The sequence below is a fragment of the Megascapheus bottae genome, chromosome 10, assembly GCF_031878675.1.
Source record: "Megascapheus bottae isolate mThoBot1 chromosome 10, mThoBot2.hap1, whole genome shotgun sequence".
Classification (NCBI taxonomy): domain Eukaryota; kingdom Metazoa; phylum Chordata; class Mammalia; order Rodentia; family Geomyidae; genus Megascapheus; species Megascapheus bottae.
This window is the reverse complement of record NC_143518.1, coordinates 32,031,332-32,050,019: the sequence shown is the minus strand read 5'-3', so window position 1 is coordinate 32,050,019 and position 18,688 is coordinate 32,031,332. Positions and strand designations below refer to the sequence as shown.

Here is an 18,688-nt window from a genome sequence, read left to right as displayed (position 1 = left end):
AGCCCCAATGAAATCCTTATGTTCTATTCTCCCATAGTCTTTGTAAAAGAAAAACAAAAGCTACAGTTCTTTGGATGACTTTATCAAATGTCCATTACCACACACACACACACACACACACACACACATACACACACACACACACAATAGTGAATTTGATGCCCAGTATACTAGGCACTGAATAAGCATTGATAGCACTTAAAATTAAGTCAAAAGATATGGTGGTTGTATGGAGTTTGTAAAGAGAAATAAAAGCTCCATGGGGTTGAATTTCAAACTGAGATATGAGAAGGTCAGTGGTATTAGAGTCAAAGATGGTGCTCCTTTAAGAAATCTTCAGGGAAGGGATGATTCTCAAGCTGAGCCTTGAAAGATGGCATGGATTCCAAAAGACCAGAGATGGACAAAGATAAATGAAGCTCTCCCTTGGTTTTCTGAATTGTAATAAGGGACCTCACATTTGGCAATGAGAGATGTATTATTTCTTTGCAGCGGCTTAAACTACAAAAGCCATCACAGTAAAGCATCTATTCCCTCCAAGGGATTACTGATTTTACTGCTGATCTTTCTGACCATTATAAATTTGCACAGCAACATTGTGGAGCTCAAGAGGTTATAGTAGAAGCAGCCGGGTATGTGTGCTATGATAATGATATACAGTCAGCAGGGTCTGACCTGGTGTTAGTGACAGTCAGAGAAGATGCTCTCACCTGTCAAAGAGTCATAGACATGGAAATTCTAGAGCTCAAAGCATGATAGGATCTAGGCACAAAGCTGACCTCCAGCAAACAGGAGAACAGCTAATAATGGGTATGCAAAAGTTTCAGAGTAATATTCTGATGCCATGAGCAAGTAAGTCATCATCTAAGTCATGAAGGAACTATAATAAGTAGCTGGAAATGAAGCAGAAGCTAAGCTAGATTTGGTCAAGATGGTGTTAGCCACTAACAAGTTCCCATATGAAGATATCAAATGTAAAAAGTCAAAGTAAGTCAGGAAATAATCTTAATACTGTATTACCTATGGTGCCCACAAGAACTAAGCCAGAATAAAATTTCTTCAGAGAATACATGTTATTCCCAGATGGAGGCTGCCAGATTTAGCAAATAAAAATACTGCGTGTGCCACAGCTCCATGAAAAAAAAATTGGTTATCTATCTAAAACCCCAACTTAGTGGGATTTAGTGTTTTATGTGCCGTTCCCATGTTGTGAGAAAGATGGTAAATCTGCTTGTGGATCATGGCCCTGGGAAGAGAAAAAGAAAAGAAAAAGCAGGGTGGCAGTGACCTGCAGGCCATTTGGGGACAGGTCTTTCTACATTTTTTGCAGCTCTTAGCACACTTAGGGCTGCTGTGGAGACTGTTCAGATTCTAGGTGAGAGTCTTTCCTTGTTCTCAGATCCTTCCTCTTGGGATAAGTGCACGATGCTATGTCATTTCCCCAGGCTAGGACCCAATAGCTGAACTGCCCAACCTAAAAAAAAAGAGCCCAGCAGTCTAAATATTAGTCAGTAACTTGTTTGCAATGAGCTACAACGTACCAAACTGTTTGATGGCAATTAAGTAAAAAAAAAAAAAAGTTTACTGCATAAGTGGCAGAAGTTCCCTAGAAACTTAGTCTTGCTTCTAAACTTCATCTCTTGAAAATGTTCTAGATATATAAGGCTTTGTTTATGTCACTCGATGGGATTATGCAGCTCAGGAACCTCATACTATATACTTCTTCTCGGTTAAGGAAGGATGGTACAGTGCCTCAGAATGCTTATTTGCTTTATTCTAATGTGCCTCTATGAGATGTTGATCAAAACCTGTGGTGCATCAGGCACTGTAGCATAAAAGATAAGTTGTACAGCTCTACTCTCATGGTTTAGCAGAGGAGACTCATGGCTGGGGTAAAGGTGACACAGGTGTGGTGAGGAGGTATATGCAGAGAATTGACAGGCCTACAGGAAAGAGACATTGAAAGTAAGGATAATACTGAAATTCAGTCTTGAAAAAGACTCACAGTGTCAGTGAATGCAAGTGAATGACTGAATAAATGAATGAGAACACATTTCAAGAGAAAATGTAGCCAGGCTGCTCTGTTATGGGAATTTCTCTGTAGCCTGGCAGAGTTGAAGTATTAAATGAGAGGGTTGACTTGAGAGTAAGCAAAGTCCAGGTTCTTATAGATTTGGTGAGGACATTGAACCTTATTTTGAAGGCAGTGGAGAACTATTGAATGTCTGAACCAAGGTACAAAATAATCACAAGTACATTTTGGAGAGATCTGCCAGCATCAGCCAGAGTTAGGACTGGAGGAACATAGGTTGGGACCAGGTGTTTACCATCATGAAATTTCCTAGAAAAATGTTGAAACTGAGAAAATGTTAAGCTCATCAAGAAAACAGAGTTCTAGCTTGATAGAAAAAGGTTAAGCCAGGCACTGGTGGTTAATGTTTGTAATCCCAGTTACTCAAGAAGCTGAGATCTGAGGATCATGGCTCAAAGCCAGCCCAGGTAGAAAAGTGAGGCTCTTATCTCCAATTAACCATGCAAAATCCAGAAGTTGCACTGTGGCTCAAAGTGGTAAGGCACTAGCCCTGAGCAAACAAAGCTCAGTGACAGTGCCCAGGCCCTGAGTTGATGCCCCACAAATGATTAAAAAGAATGAAAAAAAACTATAAAAGATGAGGGGCCAAGAGTTTAGCCTAGGGGCCGGGAGTTTGGCCTAGTGGTTAAAGTGCTTGCCTAGCATGCATGAAGACCCGGGTTCGATTCCTCGGTACCACATACATAGAAAAAAGCCGGAAGTGGTGCTGAGGCTCTAGTGGTAGAGCTCTAGCCTTGAGGACATCCAAGGACAGTGCTCAGGCCCTTAGCTCAAGCCCGGGACTGGCAAAAAAAAAAAAAAAAGAGTTTAGCCTAGTGGTAGAGTGCTTGCCTAGCATTGCACAAAGATTCAGGTTTGATTCCTCGGTACCACATACATAGAAAAAGGCTGGAAATGGTGTTGTGGCTCAAGTGGTAGAGCCTTGAGAAAGCCCAAGGATAGTACTCAGGCCCTGAGTTCAAGCCCCAGGATTAGCAAAAGAGTGAGAAACAGAGACAAAGATAGAGATGGAGAGACAGAGATGAGCCAGGCACAGATGGTTCATGTTTGCAACCCTAGCTACTCAAGAGGCTGAGATCTGAAGACTATGATTCACAATTAGCCTGAGAAGCAAAGTCCCTGAGACAAATTAAGCAAGGAAAAAAAAAAAAAACAAAAGGACAGCAGTGGAGCTTTGGCTCAAGTGGTAAAGTAGTAACACCCAGGCCCTCTCCTCTCCCTCCCCATGCCCCAACCCCACAAAAAAAATTGGATGACAAAAGTGGATGATGGTATGGTATCATGTGTGTGCCTGGCAAGATGAAGTCAAGTCTAAGGTGATCCTCGGTTGCCTAAGGAGATTCTGTCTAAAAAAAAAAAAAGGCAGAATAGGAGGAGAGAGGAAAGGGTACAGGAGTGGAGAGAAGGTGAAAAGAAGAGAAGAGAGGAGAGAGAGAAGATAGCCAATGATAGACATAGGGTATGAACTCTAGGGGAGTTGATGTCTCTGGGATAAATAGTAGTTGTGAGTGTGTGTGTGTGTGTGTGTGTGTGTGTGTGTGTGTGCATGCGCATGCACACACATGCACGTGCACATGCGTGTGTACTCATAGTAAGGGAGACAGGATGCATCAGTACTCCTTTTCTTTTGCTTCCTGGCTGGCCCCACTGGCCTGGGTGATTGAAGGCCTGGAGCACGTACACCTTCTCACCCACGCTGAAGGCATCTCTGGTAATGGCATCTGGCCCATATGCAGATCTAGCTCGACTCACTGCTGACATCAGCCAGTTTGTGGCACCTCAGCGTATTTCTGGGTTGCAAATGAGAGTTTCTTAGTGCCAGGCTCGCTTGGGCTGTCACATCAGGTGATGAATTCTCTGCATCAATGATGTGCTGCTAAGGTAAGCACAGAGGAAGAGCAGGAAGAAGAAGAGATGGGACAGAAACTTCTCAGCCTGGCAGCCATTGCTTTGGGTTAAAAGCTGTACAAGTATCTACAGTAGTCTGGGAGAGGCCCCAGCTGCATGTGTCCCCAGTTCTCTTTCAAGAAAGGTGACATTGCAGAGAGAAATCAGGGCTTCTCTGCTATGCTAGGAGAAATCTTGGAGGTTTTCTTACCTGCCACTGTCCCAGCGAGATCTAGCTCCTTCAAGCTCCTCCTACAGGTTTTCTCCTTTAGATGGATGGACTTCAAAGAATCCAATTAGGAACCAGATTCACTAGAGAAGACTCAAGAGTAAATAGTCATTTTTGGGTGAAATGTTTCCAAACAAATATCTCCCATCTGTATTCTGAAAAGCCTAGGTTTTCTTATCTTAGAAAGCTTCTGCATTTAGTTCCATTTTTATTGTTCTCTTAACTTCGTGCACAGTGCAGCTTTAGGTTGAGCCTGCTTTACTGCCTGAAGGCCTCACCTGGTAGATTTAAAAGGGGGTGGGGTCATGCTTCCCACATAGAGAATTTCCTGCAAAACTCTTTGCAAATATTGATTCTCTTCCATTGGGAATGTTTTCAGAAATTAAAAGAATGCATTTGGTTTTGCAGATTTTACCTCCTACTCCTGAAACCTCTCAGGGTGGTTTCAAACATGAGCATTTTGAAGAGCATGTCCATTATTAAGGATGCTTTGAAGGAGGAAGTCTGGATGCAAGTATTCTTTCCTGCCATTCTCACACTGTCCTTAATGAGAGCATCTACTCTGTGCCCAGAGATAAATAAACACACAAAGGCGGAACTTCCTGCTTAATATTCACTCGCAGTCAAGAAAGAGGGAAGAAATGGCTCCCCAGGGTTAGCGTGGCAGTAAGCGAGGTCAGCTGTTTCCCAAGATGGTACAGCCTCTGAGCGTCTTCCATTAAAGCTGGAATGATACCGCTGAAGTAGCCAGAGTGATTTACGGTAAACCCAGTGCAGTCAGATTTGCTCACAGTTTCTGCTCCTATGTAGGTTTTGGCAGGCACGACAGCAGACAGCATACCATTGTATAAAGCACCCCTAGAGAAAAGTCACACATGCTTTCTCTACAGAGTACTCGTGTTTGTCTTTGAACCAAATAGAGTACCATTTCCTAAATTTGACAAAAATATGGGGTCCTAGTATTGGGGGGCAGAGTCACGAGTGGTCCCATATTGTCTGGGCCACAGAACGCACAGTGATAACATGCAAGAGTGTTAGGCACACTGATATAAGAAGTCACACACGTGTGTGTGTATGTGTGTGTGTGTGTGTGTGTGTGTGTCCTTCCTGATGAAAGAAACAGGGGTGACACAACGGCTATGGCTGTTTAGTATCTGTGTATTTATTATTAATAGCATGTTTTGTATATTCATCTTCACTGAGCCAAGTAGCATAATTAAAATGTTAGTTTTGATACCAGATTGAACTAATTCCTGTGTCGACCATCTGTGAGGTCTCTGTACCCTCCAGCATCTTGAGCACTGGTCTGAGAAAATTAGAGCTTTTGAAGAAGGATTTCATATGTCTTCTCTTTGAATTACTTCAGCTCAGAGATAGCATATGCACATGTGAGTGCCCATGTACACACATGTGCATGTGCATGCATACACACACATGTGCACAAACTCTCTTGGAATATTTGGGCAGTATAGAGTGCCTTTCCCACCCCTTTGCAATAAAACAGCACAGAGCTAATTGGCATTACCAATATCTTCACAAGAGACACCACTTAAAATTAGTGGAATTAGAATGAATGTAACTGGATCTTAATATAGTGGTAGCTTGTAATAGTATGGTAAAACTCCCTGTGTGCCATGCCTGTTCATTTAGAGCCTCTATATTTGCTGGTCTTATACCAGATTTACCCTAAGATGCATGGCTTTTATTCTCTCTTACAAGTACTTCACCCTGTTTCATGACATGGAACCTAAAGAACCTTTGAAAAGTCCTTTTAAATTGTGCAATGTACAGCCAACACACATACCACACTTACTCACACCTTGTAGATACCTAAAGACCTGTCTGTCTATCTGTTAATCTGTCTGACCATCTAAATACCCAGTAAACACAAATATATAAAATATTATTAGGATAGAATAAGATCAAAATGCTCACAGTAATTATTTTCAAGTAGTAGAATTAGGGGTATTGAATATTCAGTTTCTTCTGCTTTTCTGCTTCCTAAATATTATAGGCTAAACATACCATGGTGTTTTAAGAAAGATAAAATGACATTAAAAGATTTTATGTTGGAGAAAATGAAGCCCAATTTACTATCGTCAACCAGCCTAAAATGGTGTGTGTATATATATATATATATATATATATGTATATATATATGATATGTGTGTGCACATATATATTCTTTGTAGATAGGGAGACTAAGCTATTACTCTGTAACAAATCTGTGTCTGAATTAATTCTATTCTTGATTTGGACTATATTACACAGACATGGTCTCCAAAATCTGGAAAAGCTTTCTGTGAGGAAGGAGAGAATCCTGTTTTTTTTTTGTCACTGTTCATTATGGAAGCTCGCTTCCACAAAAGAGGGAGAGCACTCCTCCCAAAGGACAAATTATCTGCCTGGGTTAGGAGGAGCTCAGGAGTTATTCAGCATCTCACCATGGAGGATAGGTAGTCTTTGCACTTCCTATGATCAGCCTGTGCCTCTAGGTCTCTAGATCTGCTCCTTAGTAAGGAGAAGACAAAACCTATCATTATTTTAGAGTGACTGGCAGGAGCTGCTTTTAATTAAAAGTCGCTTTCCTGGGAAAATTAGGATATCATTGATATAATGCAAAAGAAAGCCAGGTGGCTTGAAAGGGCAGGAAAAAGTGAGCCTAAATTCAAAAGTTAGGAGGCCTGTGTTCTGTCTCAGCCATGGCCAGGAAGCCTACTATTTATTCTGTTGAATTTCTTGCTCCATATGAATGAAATGTGAACAGACATTTGGTAGCACCTATTAAGTGCCAGACATTCTCCTTCATACTATGGAATATAGAAGAGTAGAAATAGTGCTCGCTTCCAAATGAAAATAATAACACCTGCCCTTTCTACTCCAGACTTTTCAAAGAATAGAATAAGAGGAAAGGACAGTAGGAAATATTTTAGTAGGAATATCTAAAACCTGATCTGTTCAACATTAAACTTTCCAGAGTTGAGAACACAGTGTTTGGGGATGGCAAGTAAGGTTAGTACAATTATTTCAACACTTTGGAACATATAAAAAACTTTGAGGAATGTATCATACAATAGCCATAGCAAGTCATTCATCTATTTTTAGACTGGGGATATTTTTTATTGTTTTTGAAAGGCTGGGTCACTGAGCAGATTACTTTAGAGCAAATGCATTGTTTGACTGCTTGTGGATCTAGAGCTTCAAAGAAATTGTCTCCAAAGGTTAATCAAGCTTATAATTTTCATCTCACAACCTCTAATGTAGTCACAGAGGCCTATCCTCTTGATTGGTCTTTTATATTCAGATTTATCCAAATCTCCCATCCTCTCCCCAACCAAGTCTCTTCTCAAAGAGCATCTTCTCTATGAGGTACAGTAGCTATGGATGCTTCAACAATATGTGACATGGCCTTCTCTAACCCTTCATAATAGTGGGCACTGCCATTTATTAGTTTGTCCTTTGGGTTATACAGTACATTCACAGGCTTATCTTACCCTCTTGAGAACATGGACTATATCTCCCTTGTCTTTATATGTTCTGGAACTTCTAGTACAGAACTTTGCATAGAACAGGGACTCACAGACACATGGAATACACAAAGCTAGAAATGACGTCAGAAAGCATTTGGGCCAATCTTCTTTCCCAGTATGGGAGATCAAGGCCAAAATGTGAAGATCCAAATGGGAAGGTCTCTCCATCATTGGTAACAGCCAGTTGCTGCCAGCGTCTGAAGCAAAATACAAAACCAAAACTCGGGTCTCTGAACCTACAGAACATCTATCACTCCACTGCAATTCTGCTAGGACAGAATTGCAAATGTAAACATATCACCCAAGTGGGAGACATTATCATTGGATCCAAAGGCCCACCGGAAGTTGATGAACTCATCAAAGAGAGTTGGGGGAACATTATAGCCCACAATGATAGCTATCTATTCAATGAGTGTTCCAGTGTGCCAGACACTGTGCTAGGTCCACATTGTCATTGTCTGCTCAAAACGGCCACCCAGTAATGGCAGAGAACTGACTTCTCTCCCTTTTTCCCTTCTAGGCTAATGGAGGTTGGCAGGATGCTACTACCCCTTCATCAGTGACCTCCCCTACAGAAGGCCCTGGCAGTGTTCACTCTGATACCTCCAACTGATCTCCCAGCAATCGCATCCCGGCTGACCCTGGGCCCCAGTTGGGGCAGGGGCAGGAGGGAGGGTTTCTCTCCCAACGCTGAAGCGGTCAGACTGGAGGTCGAAGCAATCAGCAAACACAATAAGAGTCTCCTTCTCTTCTCTTCTTTGGGATGCTATTTCAGCCAATCTGGACAATTCTTTATACTCTCTTCTCTTTTGTTTTGGTTTTTTTGTTCTGTTTTGTTTTGTTTTCTGGGTAGAAGCCACCCTTCCCTGCCTCCAAATGTCAGCCTGGTTTCCATCATCTTCCCTGTCCCCTGTCCTCTGCTCTAGATTTCTGGGGTCCCTGTCCTCCATTATATCACTGAAGGATATTTTCAACCATTAGGGGAAATTAAAGATGAAAAAAAAATCAATCCACAAAGAAAATAATAAAAGTGTTTGTATGTTTTCATGCTGGTGGTTTGAGGAGCTAAATTTACCTCACTCCGATCCCATATCCCTACGTTAACAGGAAATCCCTCTCTGTCTCTCTTGTTGCTCTCACTACCTCTTACCAGGAATATGCCACATTGTTCTGCTCATTCCAGATCACTCTCCCCCTCTAGTTCCTCCTCCCAACGGACAACATTTACTGAAATAATTTCTTCCTCTTCCTTCTGGTCCCAAGGTGTTCCTTGGGAACTGCTGAGCTTCTAAACAGTGCCACGTTTTCCTGTTTCAGCTCTGCTAGGTTGGTTCCCAGACAAGAAGTCAGGCAGCAGGTGCGGGTAGAAGGAAGAGTAGGACAGGATTCTTCTGGCTTTCTCATCTTCCTAGCCACCACTCTTGTTTTTAAAGGTGCAGTCTTTGGAGACCATTCAACACTTAGGTGATACTGTTCAGAACCTAGTGCAAACCAAGTTTAGCATAGTGCTCCATGCCACATCAGTTAAGAACAGAAGCTTCTGATCATGACAGGCTTCAACTATCCCTCCATACATGCATATTTGCACACAAACACACATTTAGACACGTGCACACTCTCGTGTGCTCTCTTTCGAAAGATGCCATGTGCCAATACATCATCCATCAGTAATGACTGCACCCTGCCTGTTGAGCCTGAGAACGGGAAAGGAGTGATCTTTAAAGTGAACGTCTCTGATATAAAGAAGTCTGGGGCCTCTAGCACCTGTAAAAATAAATGTAACAGAATGACATGCCAAGGACTTTACTGTGATGAAGTCTATGTGTCCAGTGTACCACAGCACCTCTAGGATGCTCAGGGATCTATAGAACATACAATGTCTACCATGGATTTGATTGTTTTTTTTTCTTTTTGTATTTAGGCACAGTGCACTAAGTATCCAAAATGTTGTACTGTATCACGTTCTTGACCTTGACCTCTTCCTCTGGAGGGGTGTTGAAAGAACATGGTTCAGGTGCGCTTACAACTAGCTTAATTGGAAGACATTAGGGTTATTGAGAAGTGGCCATAATGTTTTCATTGAAAACATCATGGTAATTTATATTTGCTGAAATTGTATGACAAAACAGCATCCAATGGAAATCTATTCTCAAATTTCACCTGAGCTAAGGTGCTTGATAGACTTTTTAGCCAGCAATAAAGATGGCAACTCTGCCCAGTTGAATAAACAGGAGGTAGGCAGATCTCTTGGTACAGTTTCTTCCTCTGTAAACTGAGGTTTGCTGTGCAGAGTCATCTGCATTTTCAAGAGGCTCTGTGGGAAAAAAAAACTGATTTCATTCATTTTCAAAATATAAATATGAAGTCGTGGGAAATGACATCCATAATTTAAGCGCAATCATGTTTTGTCAGGATGCTAAGTGATTTTCTTGTTCCAAATTCTGGTTACCATCAGTGCCCAGATATCATTACCATACTAACCAAAAGAAAAGCAACTTGTTTTTCAGGATTTTTGTTTTGTTTTATTTTGATTTTGATTTTGTTCTGTTTGGTTTCTTAAGACAGAGAAGAAATACAACCTGGTTCTGCCTTGAATCCCATATATGACCTTACAAGTACCTGTCCTCTACCACATCAGCTTCTCTTGAGAGGCTTCTAAGAGGAGGTACCTGTGCCCAAGGCTGAGGATGGCTAGTCAACAAAGTCATGAAATCCTGAATGGTACCTCAGTAACGTGCATTAGGGAGAACTAGGAATACTACCTAAGAGACTTGTAGATAGGTGGATGTGAATGAAATGGCAAAAATGAAAGTATATATGGATGACCAAGGCCATTAGAAATACCATGTCAGCTAATTTGTGGCATTGTCACAACAGGGCTGGATCAACTAAGTTTCTAGGAGAAGCATCTTTGTGATAACTCTTTAGTGATGAGAGCCAGAATAGACATTTTTCTAAGTGGCAGGAATATAAAGTACTCACACAGGAATATGGTGAGTCACTTCACTTGACTTAGGACAAAGTACAAAACAGTCATAAAAATCACAAGGGAAAGGCTCCAGATCTGAATTGAATGTCACTTCTGAACTCGAGGGGTGCTATATTTGCACTGGCAGTCCCCTTCCCTGCAACAGTTTTCAGAGATCACTTTACACAGTACCTTCCTCTTCCAGCATCTCACTTAGGGTGTCTGTTGTACTTAACACCTTTCCTCCAGTCTCTTTTGCAAGTATTCTGTCATTTTCCAACATGGCGGCCACCATGAGCTCTCTATACATTAAAGCTAGACCAGACAACACTGGCAGGTTAAGTGTGTGGATGGGAAGGGCATGTCTCTGGAAATAGCTCCTAGGGAATTCATATCTGATCACCTCCAGACACACAATCTGTACCCCAGGATTCCTTCATTTTTCTAATGGAAGTAGGAGTGCTCCAGTTTCTCTGACATTAAAGTCCCGCAGGTAAATGATTCTAGACTTTGGGTTTGCCCACTTTGTAACTCTTCATTTTATCTTCCCCCTCATCAACTCCTTCCCCTGGAGTGGAATAGACTCCAGTTCAGTACTTAAGCCCATTGGTCCCTTCGTTAAATTTTATTTTTTTTCTTTTGCTGTCATGATTGCTTTTTTTATTTGCTGGTTGCCTCTTCTCGTATCTTGTTTTTTTCCCTCACTTTCCTTCTGCTCTTTATTTTTCTGCCCAGAAAAACCTGACTTCGATACCAAAAAGATGAAACTACAGAAATTCAAATTTAAGAGAAAAAAAACTGAAAAAAAAAACAAAAAAATACTCAATGATTCTTTCAGCTTTATTAACATTTTCCATTGTTTTCTTGCGACTTGTGTCTCGTTCTTTGTAGTATTGATTGAACATTTGATAATGAATGTTCTTGTATATTCAGATAAAAGAAAAAAACCAAAAAAGCGGTCTGAATTTAATAGTGTTTATAATAAAAAAATTTTAAAAAACGTCCCTCCTCACAGCACGCAAAACAGGATGGGGAATTTACCCCTTCTCTCTCTGACCATTGCAACACGCATCATTCCTGCATTTGTTTTAACACCAAACTACCTACATTCATTTCCCTCATTTTTCTTTTATTTTCTTGCATTTGTGAATTAGTTCAAGAATGCTAGAAAAGTGTCGAGTTGTGCACATCCATTTCCTCTTTCACAATGTTTAAAAGTGACAGTAATTCATTTTGTAAACTTTAAAAAAAAGGTTGGAATAGTGAGCATATAGGAACAACCTAACACGTTATTATGGTTATTAACTTTGAGACCCAGGAATAAATTCTTTTCTTTTCTTTATTCATTCTCTTAAAAAAATACAAAAAAGGGTTTATTTCGTGTTATTTCTGGTTTGTTTGTTTGAGTGGGGAGGGCTTTTTTAATTGTCAGGATAATGATCTTGCTGTTCTTATTCCTTAAATATGTATACAAGGTGATGTGAAAAGATGACATTGGCAGAGTAGACTGTTTTCTTGTTCTACCTTGCTTTAAAATTCAGTTGATGTCAAAAATAAAGATAAAGCCCACATGGACATCTCCGTGCTTATCTATATTTCTAGTTTGAGTGGCACTCTTGCAGTCCAACAGAAATATAGTCAGGGCCTTGCTTCTACTTTTGGCTTTTTAACTATTTAAACACACTCAGCCCAAAGTATCTTCTACTGTAGAAAAAGGATTTTGGCTTGGTTGATTCTGAATGTTGAAATCAAGTGCTTTTTTTCTTCCTAGTTGATAACATTCCATGAGAGGCCTTTTCCAACTAGAGAGGATTTTTCTTCTAGAAGAATCCACAAGAGCTACTGGAATGATGGACACTACTGACCAAACTTAGTAGATCTAGGAATCAGATGCTGGGTCCAGTCAGGCTGCTGATTATGAATGAAGAGTTGGTGAGATATGAAGCCAGACTTTATAGTGTAGATTTCATGTGAAAGAATTATGGGGAGGGTGTGGTAAAAGGCTGATTGAAGCTGGCTTAATTTGGAATGTTTTGATTAGTTAAGGGAATGAAGAAAGCAATATTGTCTGGGAGAAAAATTTTAATTTTAGACACTACTCATTCAATAAGTTACATGGTCAGAGAGCTAGAATTTCAGTCAAAACAGTGAAGAATGAATGTTGAGATACAGAGGAATGCTTCAGGAAACATTTTCACCCCAATGCTGAGCTCTAGCAAAATAATAAGCTTTTCACATCACCTTTGTGGTTTCAATCCCTGGCTCAAAGCTTTCTGGAAACCTCTATTTTTTTGTAAACTTTTTTTTTTTGCTTTTGTTAAAATAAATAAAAATATTGTATGTCCCTCTCCCACCCCTTTCTCTCTTACTTCTTTTCTTCCATTTTGGCATTTTCATTTTGAAATGCTTTCCTTTGGTTGTTGGTTTTATTTTCCCCTTCCTACCTCCCCCTCCTATTTTTGCTGATATTCAGAGTATAAATCTGCAAAGCTCTGCTCTGTTTTGGTTTTGAAAGTTTAAGCTTTTCTGCTTCTGTGAGAGCACAGGCTTCTGGCCCTTTTGATTCCAACTGAACTTTTTGTGTTCTCTAATGATACTAACATGGTGTAGGTTTTACAGTCTCCTAATTTGTACTGGTAATGCATATTCCAAATAAATAGTTTCTTTTGTTGCAAAAAATATTTACATACTTGTATTTTGTGCAAATGTCTTGTTTTATAAAATGCTAGCGACCTCTCTTCTCCAAACAGATGTGTGTTAGCATGAGTATATTTTAAGTCATTTCCTTAATCCGGTCTGCAAATTGTGGCAGTGTGACAAAGGACTTATGGGCCACCTATGTCACCAGGAAGCAGAAAAGGAATAAAAGGGGGAGGGAAAAGTAGCGAAAGGGAGAAGAATGAAGGAAGGATGGTCTGGTCAAAACTAGGGGTATTACTTATGAGAAAAGCATTCCATCTTGTCTGCTTGCTTGTAACAATGAATTCTACATTCCTTAATCATGGCTATTTGTCCAGTGATTTTCCTTTCCTTTTCTTTATCTGTATCCCACCTGATTATAAGGAAAATGGTGGGTCACAAGAGATGTTTTGGCGAAGGAATCTATATCGCGGATAATAGTTGTAAACTCCCCAGAGCATTCTAGACATCCGCTCTGAAGATCTGCACACCTGATGTCTATCTACCATTCCATTTACACATCATGGTTTGTCTGCACTGCCATTGGACACCTGGCCTTCATGGTTGCAGACTGTCCTTAGAATTGGAATCTCAAGTGTTCTGTCCTTCATGCTCACATCTGGGCCCCAACCTTCAGAATCATGTTCCCCTCCATGGAGACAGATGGAACTTCCTGTTTGGTTATTGAGAGGTTGTTGGTCTACATGACCATGGATTTCTGATTTTCGTGCTGCAATCTCCTAAGAGGAGAAGGAGCCCCTATGAGGCAGGTACACGTTGAACACTGAGATACCAAACACCCTCTCATCCTAATCATAATTCTAATCAATAGAAACTAGATCAAAGAAATGAAAAGCCAACAAGGACCGAGTTAGTACCTTTATCAATTAAACAAGTTGCATTATCAATGACTTCAAACAGAATAAACCTATCTGCTAATGATTTGACAAGCCAATGGACATGAACCAAAGCAGAAGCTGCACATTTTTCATCAGATTCAAATATAGGAAGGAATACATTTGTAAGTGAAAGGTGGGCTTTGACCAATTCTTTTTACAGTTGATGGAGAATTGTGGACTAACCTACCTACGTCATTACATAGAATGGAACAAAACTAAGTCTCCCTAACCTAATATCTTAAGACAATGTTCCTGGTCACAATGTCTAATCTCCACGCAATGACTTAAGATTTAACTTTTTCCTCTCCAAGACAACCAGGAATGTTAAGGCAGCCAAAGGAAAGAAAGCGAGGATGAAAGAAAAGTAAGCTATTTATTCCAACACCAAGCCTGTGGCTATTATAACTGCAATGTTCACAGATGACCTTGTTCTACTTCCAGGGGTCATACTCAGGTTCATATTGCTGTGTCACAGGATCAAGTCTGCTCTGGCCAAGAGTCAACTTAGAGAGTTTAGGCCCTGTATCAATTTAATTTGTTTCTGTCACAAAATATCTAACACTGTATTATTTATAAACTATAAAATTTTAATGATCACTTCTGAAAGCCCAAGACCAAATATCATGTCTAATGGGAGAATCCCTTTCTCATAGACAGCATTTCTCTGTCCTCACACAGCGATAAGGCTCCTTCAGGCTACTTTTATAAAGGCAATAATCTCATTTATAGGATCTCCAGCCTCACTACTTAATCTTACACTAATGAATTTACATCATAGCACCATCACATAGAATATCAGAGTCCAACATGTTCACTGAAGGAATGCCATAACAGATCTAATCACAAAATAAGATATGCTCCCCACCTCCTCAAACTATAGGTTGCTGAATGCTTATTCCTATTTTTCCCATACTTTGGAGATAGAAATGCAACACAACACTAAGTTCCTAACCACTTAGCATTCAGAATACAGTTATCCTTCTGTGTTTCAGTCATTTTGTAGAAATGTACAAGAGCTTCATCTTATGAAATTCACCCAGGGGATGAGCTTGAAGTACATGAGCTTATCTGGCTATCTAAATAAAAGACTAGAGCATAGTGAGACCAGGCTATGGAGGGGCTTCCCTCTTGTTTCTTGTGTGAAAGCTAATGCTGTACACACAGAAAGCAAAGAAGCAAGCCTATGAAATGTAGTCCGTACGGTGTGATCTCTTGTATATCCTATGGCCTCCCTGTGCAGTGTAGGTTAGGGAAAGAGGGGTCAGAATGTTATAGCAATGGAGGGGCTCAGGACTACAAGCATTGAAGAACCACTGTCCTTGTATATCTTCCTGGGACCCAAGCCCCTATGTGGCTCTGAAGAAATCAGCAGAGTCCCTTTGCAAACATTTCGGTAACAATGTAAGCTGGAAGTCACTTCCCTTCTCTGCCTGCCCAGCCATACTTTGAAATAAAACTCACAGAGTTATCAACATATGCTTTGGAATAACAATAAAGGCCCCCCAAGTGTTATCCTCTGTTAGATTAGAAATCTCCTATAAGTAAGTACCCAGAGAGAAATTAAAATTTAAAAAAAAAATCCTCCTCTTTCTTGTAAATTAAAATTCAAGGAGATGTCCATGTAGAGCTCTATTCTCTCTGGTTTCTCACTGTGCTCATTCTCGATGGTACGATGGCCACAAGGAGAGTCCAGAGCCTTCCCTGAATAGCAGTAGTGAAGGCTTGATCTACTGCAATGGGCTAGCTGTTGCAGTCTTTCCAAAGATTGATTGCTGCAACCTTAAGACTTCCTGGTATCCTTTTTCTAGAAAGTCACTTTGAAGTGGCTTTCCCCCATCTCCTTTCCTGCAAACTCTTAAAGAAATAAAAGTGATGTCTAGGCTCCTAGAGCAAAATAAAGTTGACAGGAATAGAGTCCAGTACCACATGGCTATTACTAATGAACGACCCTCACAGATATTTGATAATTTCATGAGAAAATGGGAAAGACAGCACATGGGAAAAAAATGCAAGTCCTTATCTCAGTCTGTACGATAATCAGTTGATTGGTGTCAACTGTCATGTTGAAAAATCCACCACCATGAAGTTCATTTTTGCACTCTGCTTCCTGTATCCTGAGGGAAACAATCCAATCTATACATTCTGCCTCCTCTGTCTGAAAATGACCTTTGAAATATTCATGTTTTGTGAAAAAAAATTCAGAAATTTAAAATGGGTCTTCTCTATAGAGTCCATATGCTTATTTTGATGCTTCTTTCTTCCCCCCTGGTATCCTTGGACATATTTAAATTTAGCTCTGCTTCCATTTTCCTTTAAGCACTGCATTTCCAATCTCAGCTGTGCATGTCCATATGCATACCAATGTGATTTCTATAAGTCTTTTCTTCACAATGTGTCCTGTTTATGATTCCCCCAGCTGGAATCTACCTTCATTTCCTGAATGCAGCTCCTGTTGACAATGCAAGCTTTCTTTCCCCTCTACCCTCTCTTAGCACAGCCTAGTCTTCTCTCTGCCCTGAGGTCCTTTAAGTAACTGTTAGCTGTGGTACAATTTCTTTTCTCTTCTTATTGTCATAAATCCATCTAGCCTGGCTGCTAAGATCTTCTCCTTCCTGAGGAAATTCCTGGCCTTTTTTTCCCCCTACTGTTATGTCTTCTGTCAATTCCCATTCACTTTTCCTCTGGTTTTATTTAGGCCACAAATTATAATTGTGGGTGGGGTGGGGGGAGTGAATCACAGTGATACAATTTCTTCCTGAAAATCCAGGGACAGAGTAGTCCAAGTATGTGCTTTCAACTTGTCTTTAAGCTTTGCATTTATAAAACTACCATTGAACTAGTATTTCCCCATTAACCTAAGAGTACATGAATATCTCAGTTGACAATGACCTTCATTCAGAAAAGCCTCCTACTACTACTGTACCTAGTCACTAACCCCTCCCCCCCCCACCCACCAGACAAAACATGGTTGAGCACCAATCTAGGTTTCTGAATCGGTCACTCTCATAAGAGCATTCCTGTTGTAGGGGCTTGAAGTCCTGTTGATATTTACATCCTTTATTTCTATACTTCCATCCATCCTATATTTCTGAAGAAAGAGAAAGTTTAGGATAAATGATGGTAATTTGGCCTACCCACGCTTTAAACAGACACTCTAGAGGCTAAGTATAGAAAAACAAATGATCAAAGGAACACACACACACACACACACACACAAACACACACACACACACACACACACACACACGAAAGTATCTTCTAAATGTTGGCGGGGGGGTACTCAGCCCTACTAGATGTGCCAGATCTAAGCGTGGGATCGTCATAGCTGACCTTGGGCAGAACTGTGATGTTAATAAAAAAAAATTGTCTACGTGGGTTTTTTTTAATGTTTTCAAAATTTAATTTTGATTTAAATTTTATTTTAGATCTTTATTTTTGTTTTACTAGTTCCCATTTCCCTGGGCTTCTTACTGTTACAGTGGCAGAAATCTGACCTTAGGAGAAAGGTTGGGTAAAATGTTGCCATACGTTCAGTCTTTCCTCAAGTGAAACTCTGTTGTCCAAAGCCTAGACTTTGGATTTATTTGTGTGTCTTCCAAACCACTCTAACCTCAATTGGCAGTTAGAGATTTCCAGCTTCATACCAGTCAACACCAGGAGCAGTAGCTGAATGGGAAGCAGATTTTCAAATGCAGGACACTAGTCAGCTGTTTGAAAGCTTGGAGCACAGAAGGCCTTCTGTGCAGGTCTGGCCTGAACCAGCTTAAGACACATGTAAGGAAACAGGCCTCTGGAGTGCCTTGATTCCCTGAACAGCTACATTGCCTAGGAACCCAAACTGAGTACTTTGCACTTGGTTCCTAAGAGCAAGAGATGGCAAGCTCAGCAATCACACTGACCTTTTATTCTTGACATTCAAGTTTATCCCACTCAAACCACTGCACGTTGGTCTTCAATGACATAAAACCAGCTCTTATTTCTAGATCTGCTTACCTGCCTTCATATATTTGCTGGGTTTTTTTTTTCAAATTATCAATATCCTCAACTGCTTTGTGAGTTAACAAGGGTTTCCTTGTAATCCCAAACTCTGTACTCATAGCATAATCTCTGCTGAGGATTCTGGGTCCCTGGGCTTCTCCCTCGGGGATTGTTGCTCGGTTCCTCCTAGACACTAGACCGGCACCTACTGTGCATTTTTATAATGTGCAAGGATGTACTGACCACACCCTGTGCCCCAAATTGTAAACTGAGGAAGAGTTGTATCAATCCCCAACGACCCAGAATCGATAGCTGGCTTTTGTTTCATCTTTAATGGTAATTTTTTGGAGCTAGTCTTCTCCTCTCTAGGTACTGTAGAGCAGTACCTAGCACATAGTGTCAAATGCATAGTTCATCTACACTTTG

At 40.5% G+C, this 18,688-nt stretch overlaps 1 protein-coding gene across 6 annotated transcripts in view; it reads left to right on the top strand.

The window, feature by feature from the left end:
- Positions 1-18,688, top strand: part of Pbx1 (PBX homeobox 1) — a 287,783-nt gene that overhangs the window by 250,761 nt on the left and 18,334 nt on the right. The window contains exon 9 of one of the 6 annotated variants that reach the window (XM_090340574.1): positions 8,259-8,785. The exons of 2 other annotated variants lie outside the window; for them this stretch is intronic. In XM_090340574.1, the coding sequence (XP_090196700.1) occupies positions 8,259-8,351 (93 nt within the window). In that variant the 3' untranslated portion in view covers positions 8,352-8,785. Of the gene's footprint in view, positions 1-4,616; positions 4,710-8,258; positions 8,786-18,688 lie in introns of those variants that run through there. 3 more of the 6 variants (XM_090340577.1, XM_090340575.1, XM_090340579.1) reach the window with 3 other exon arrangements.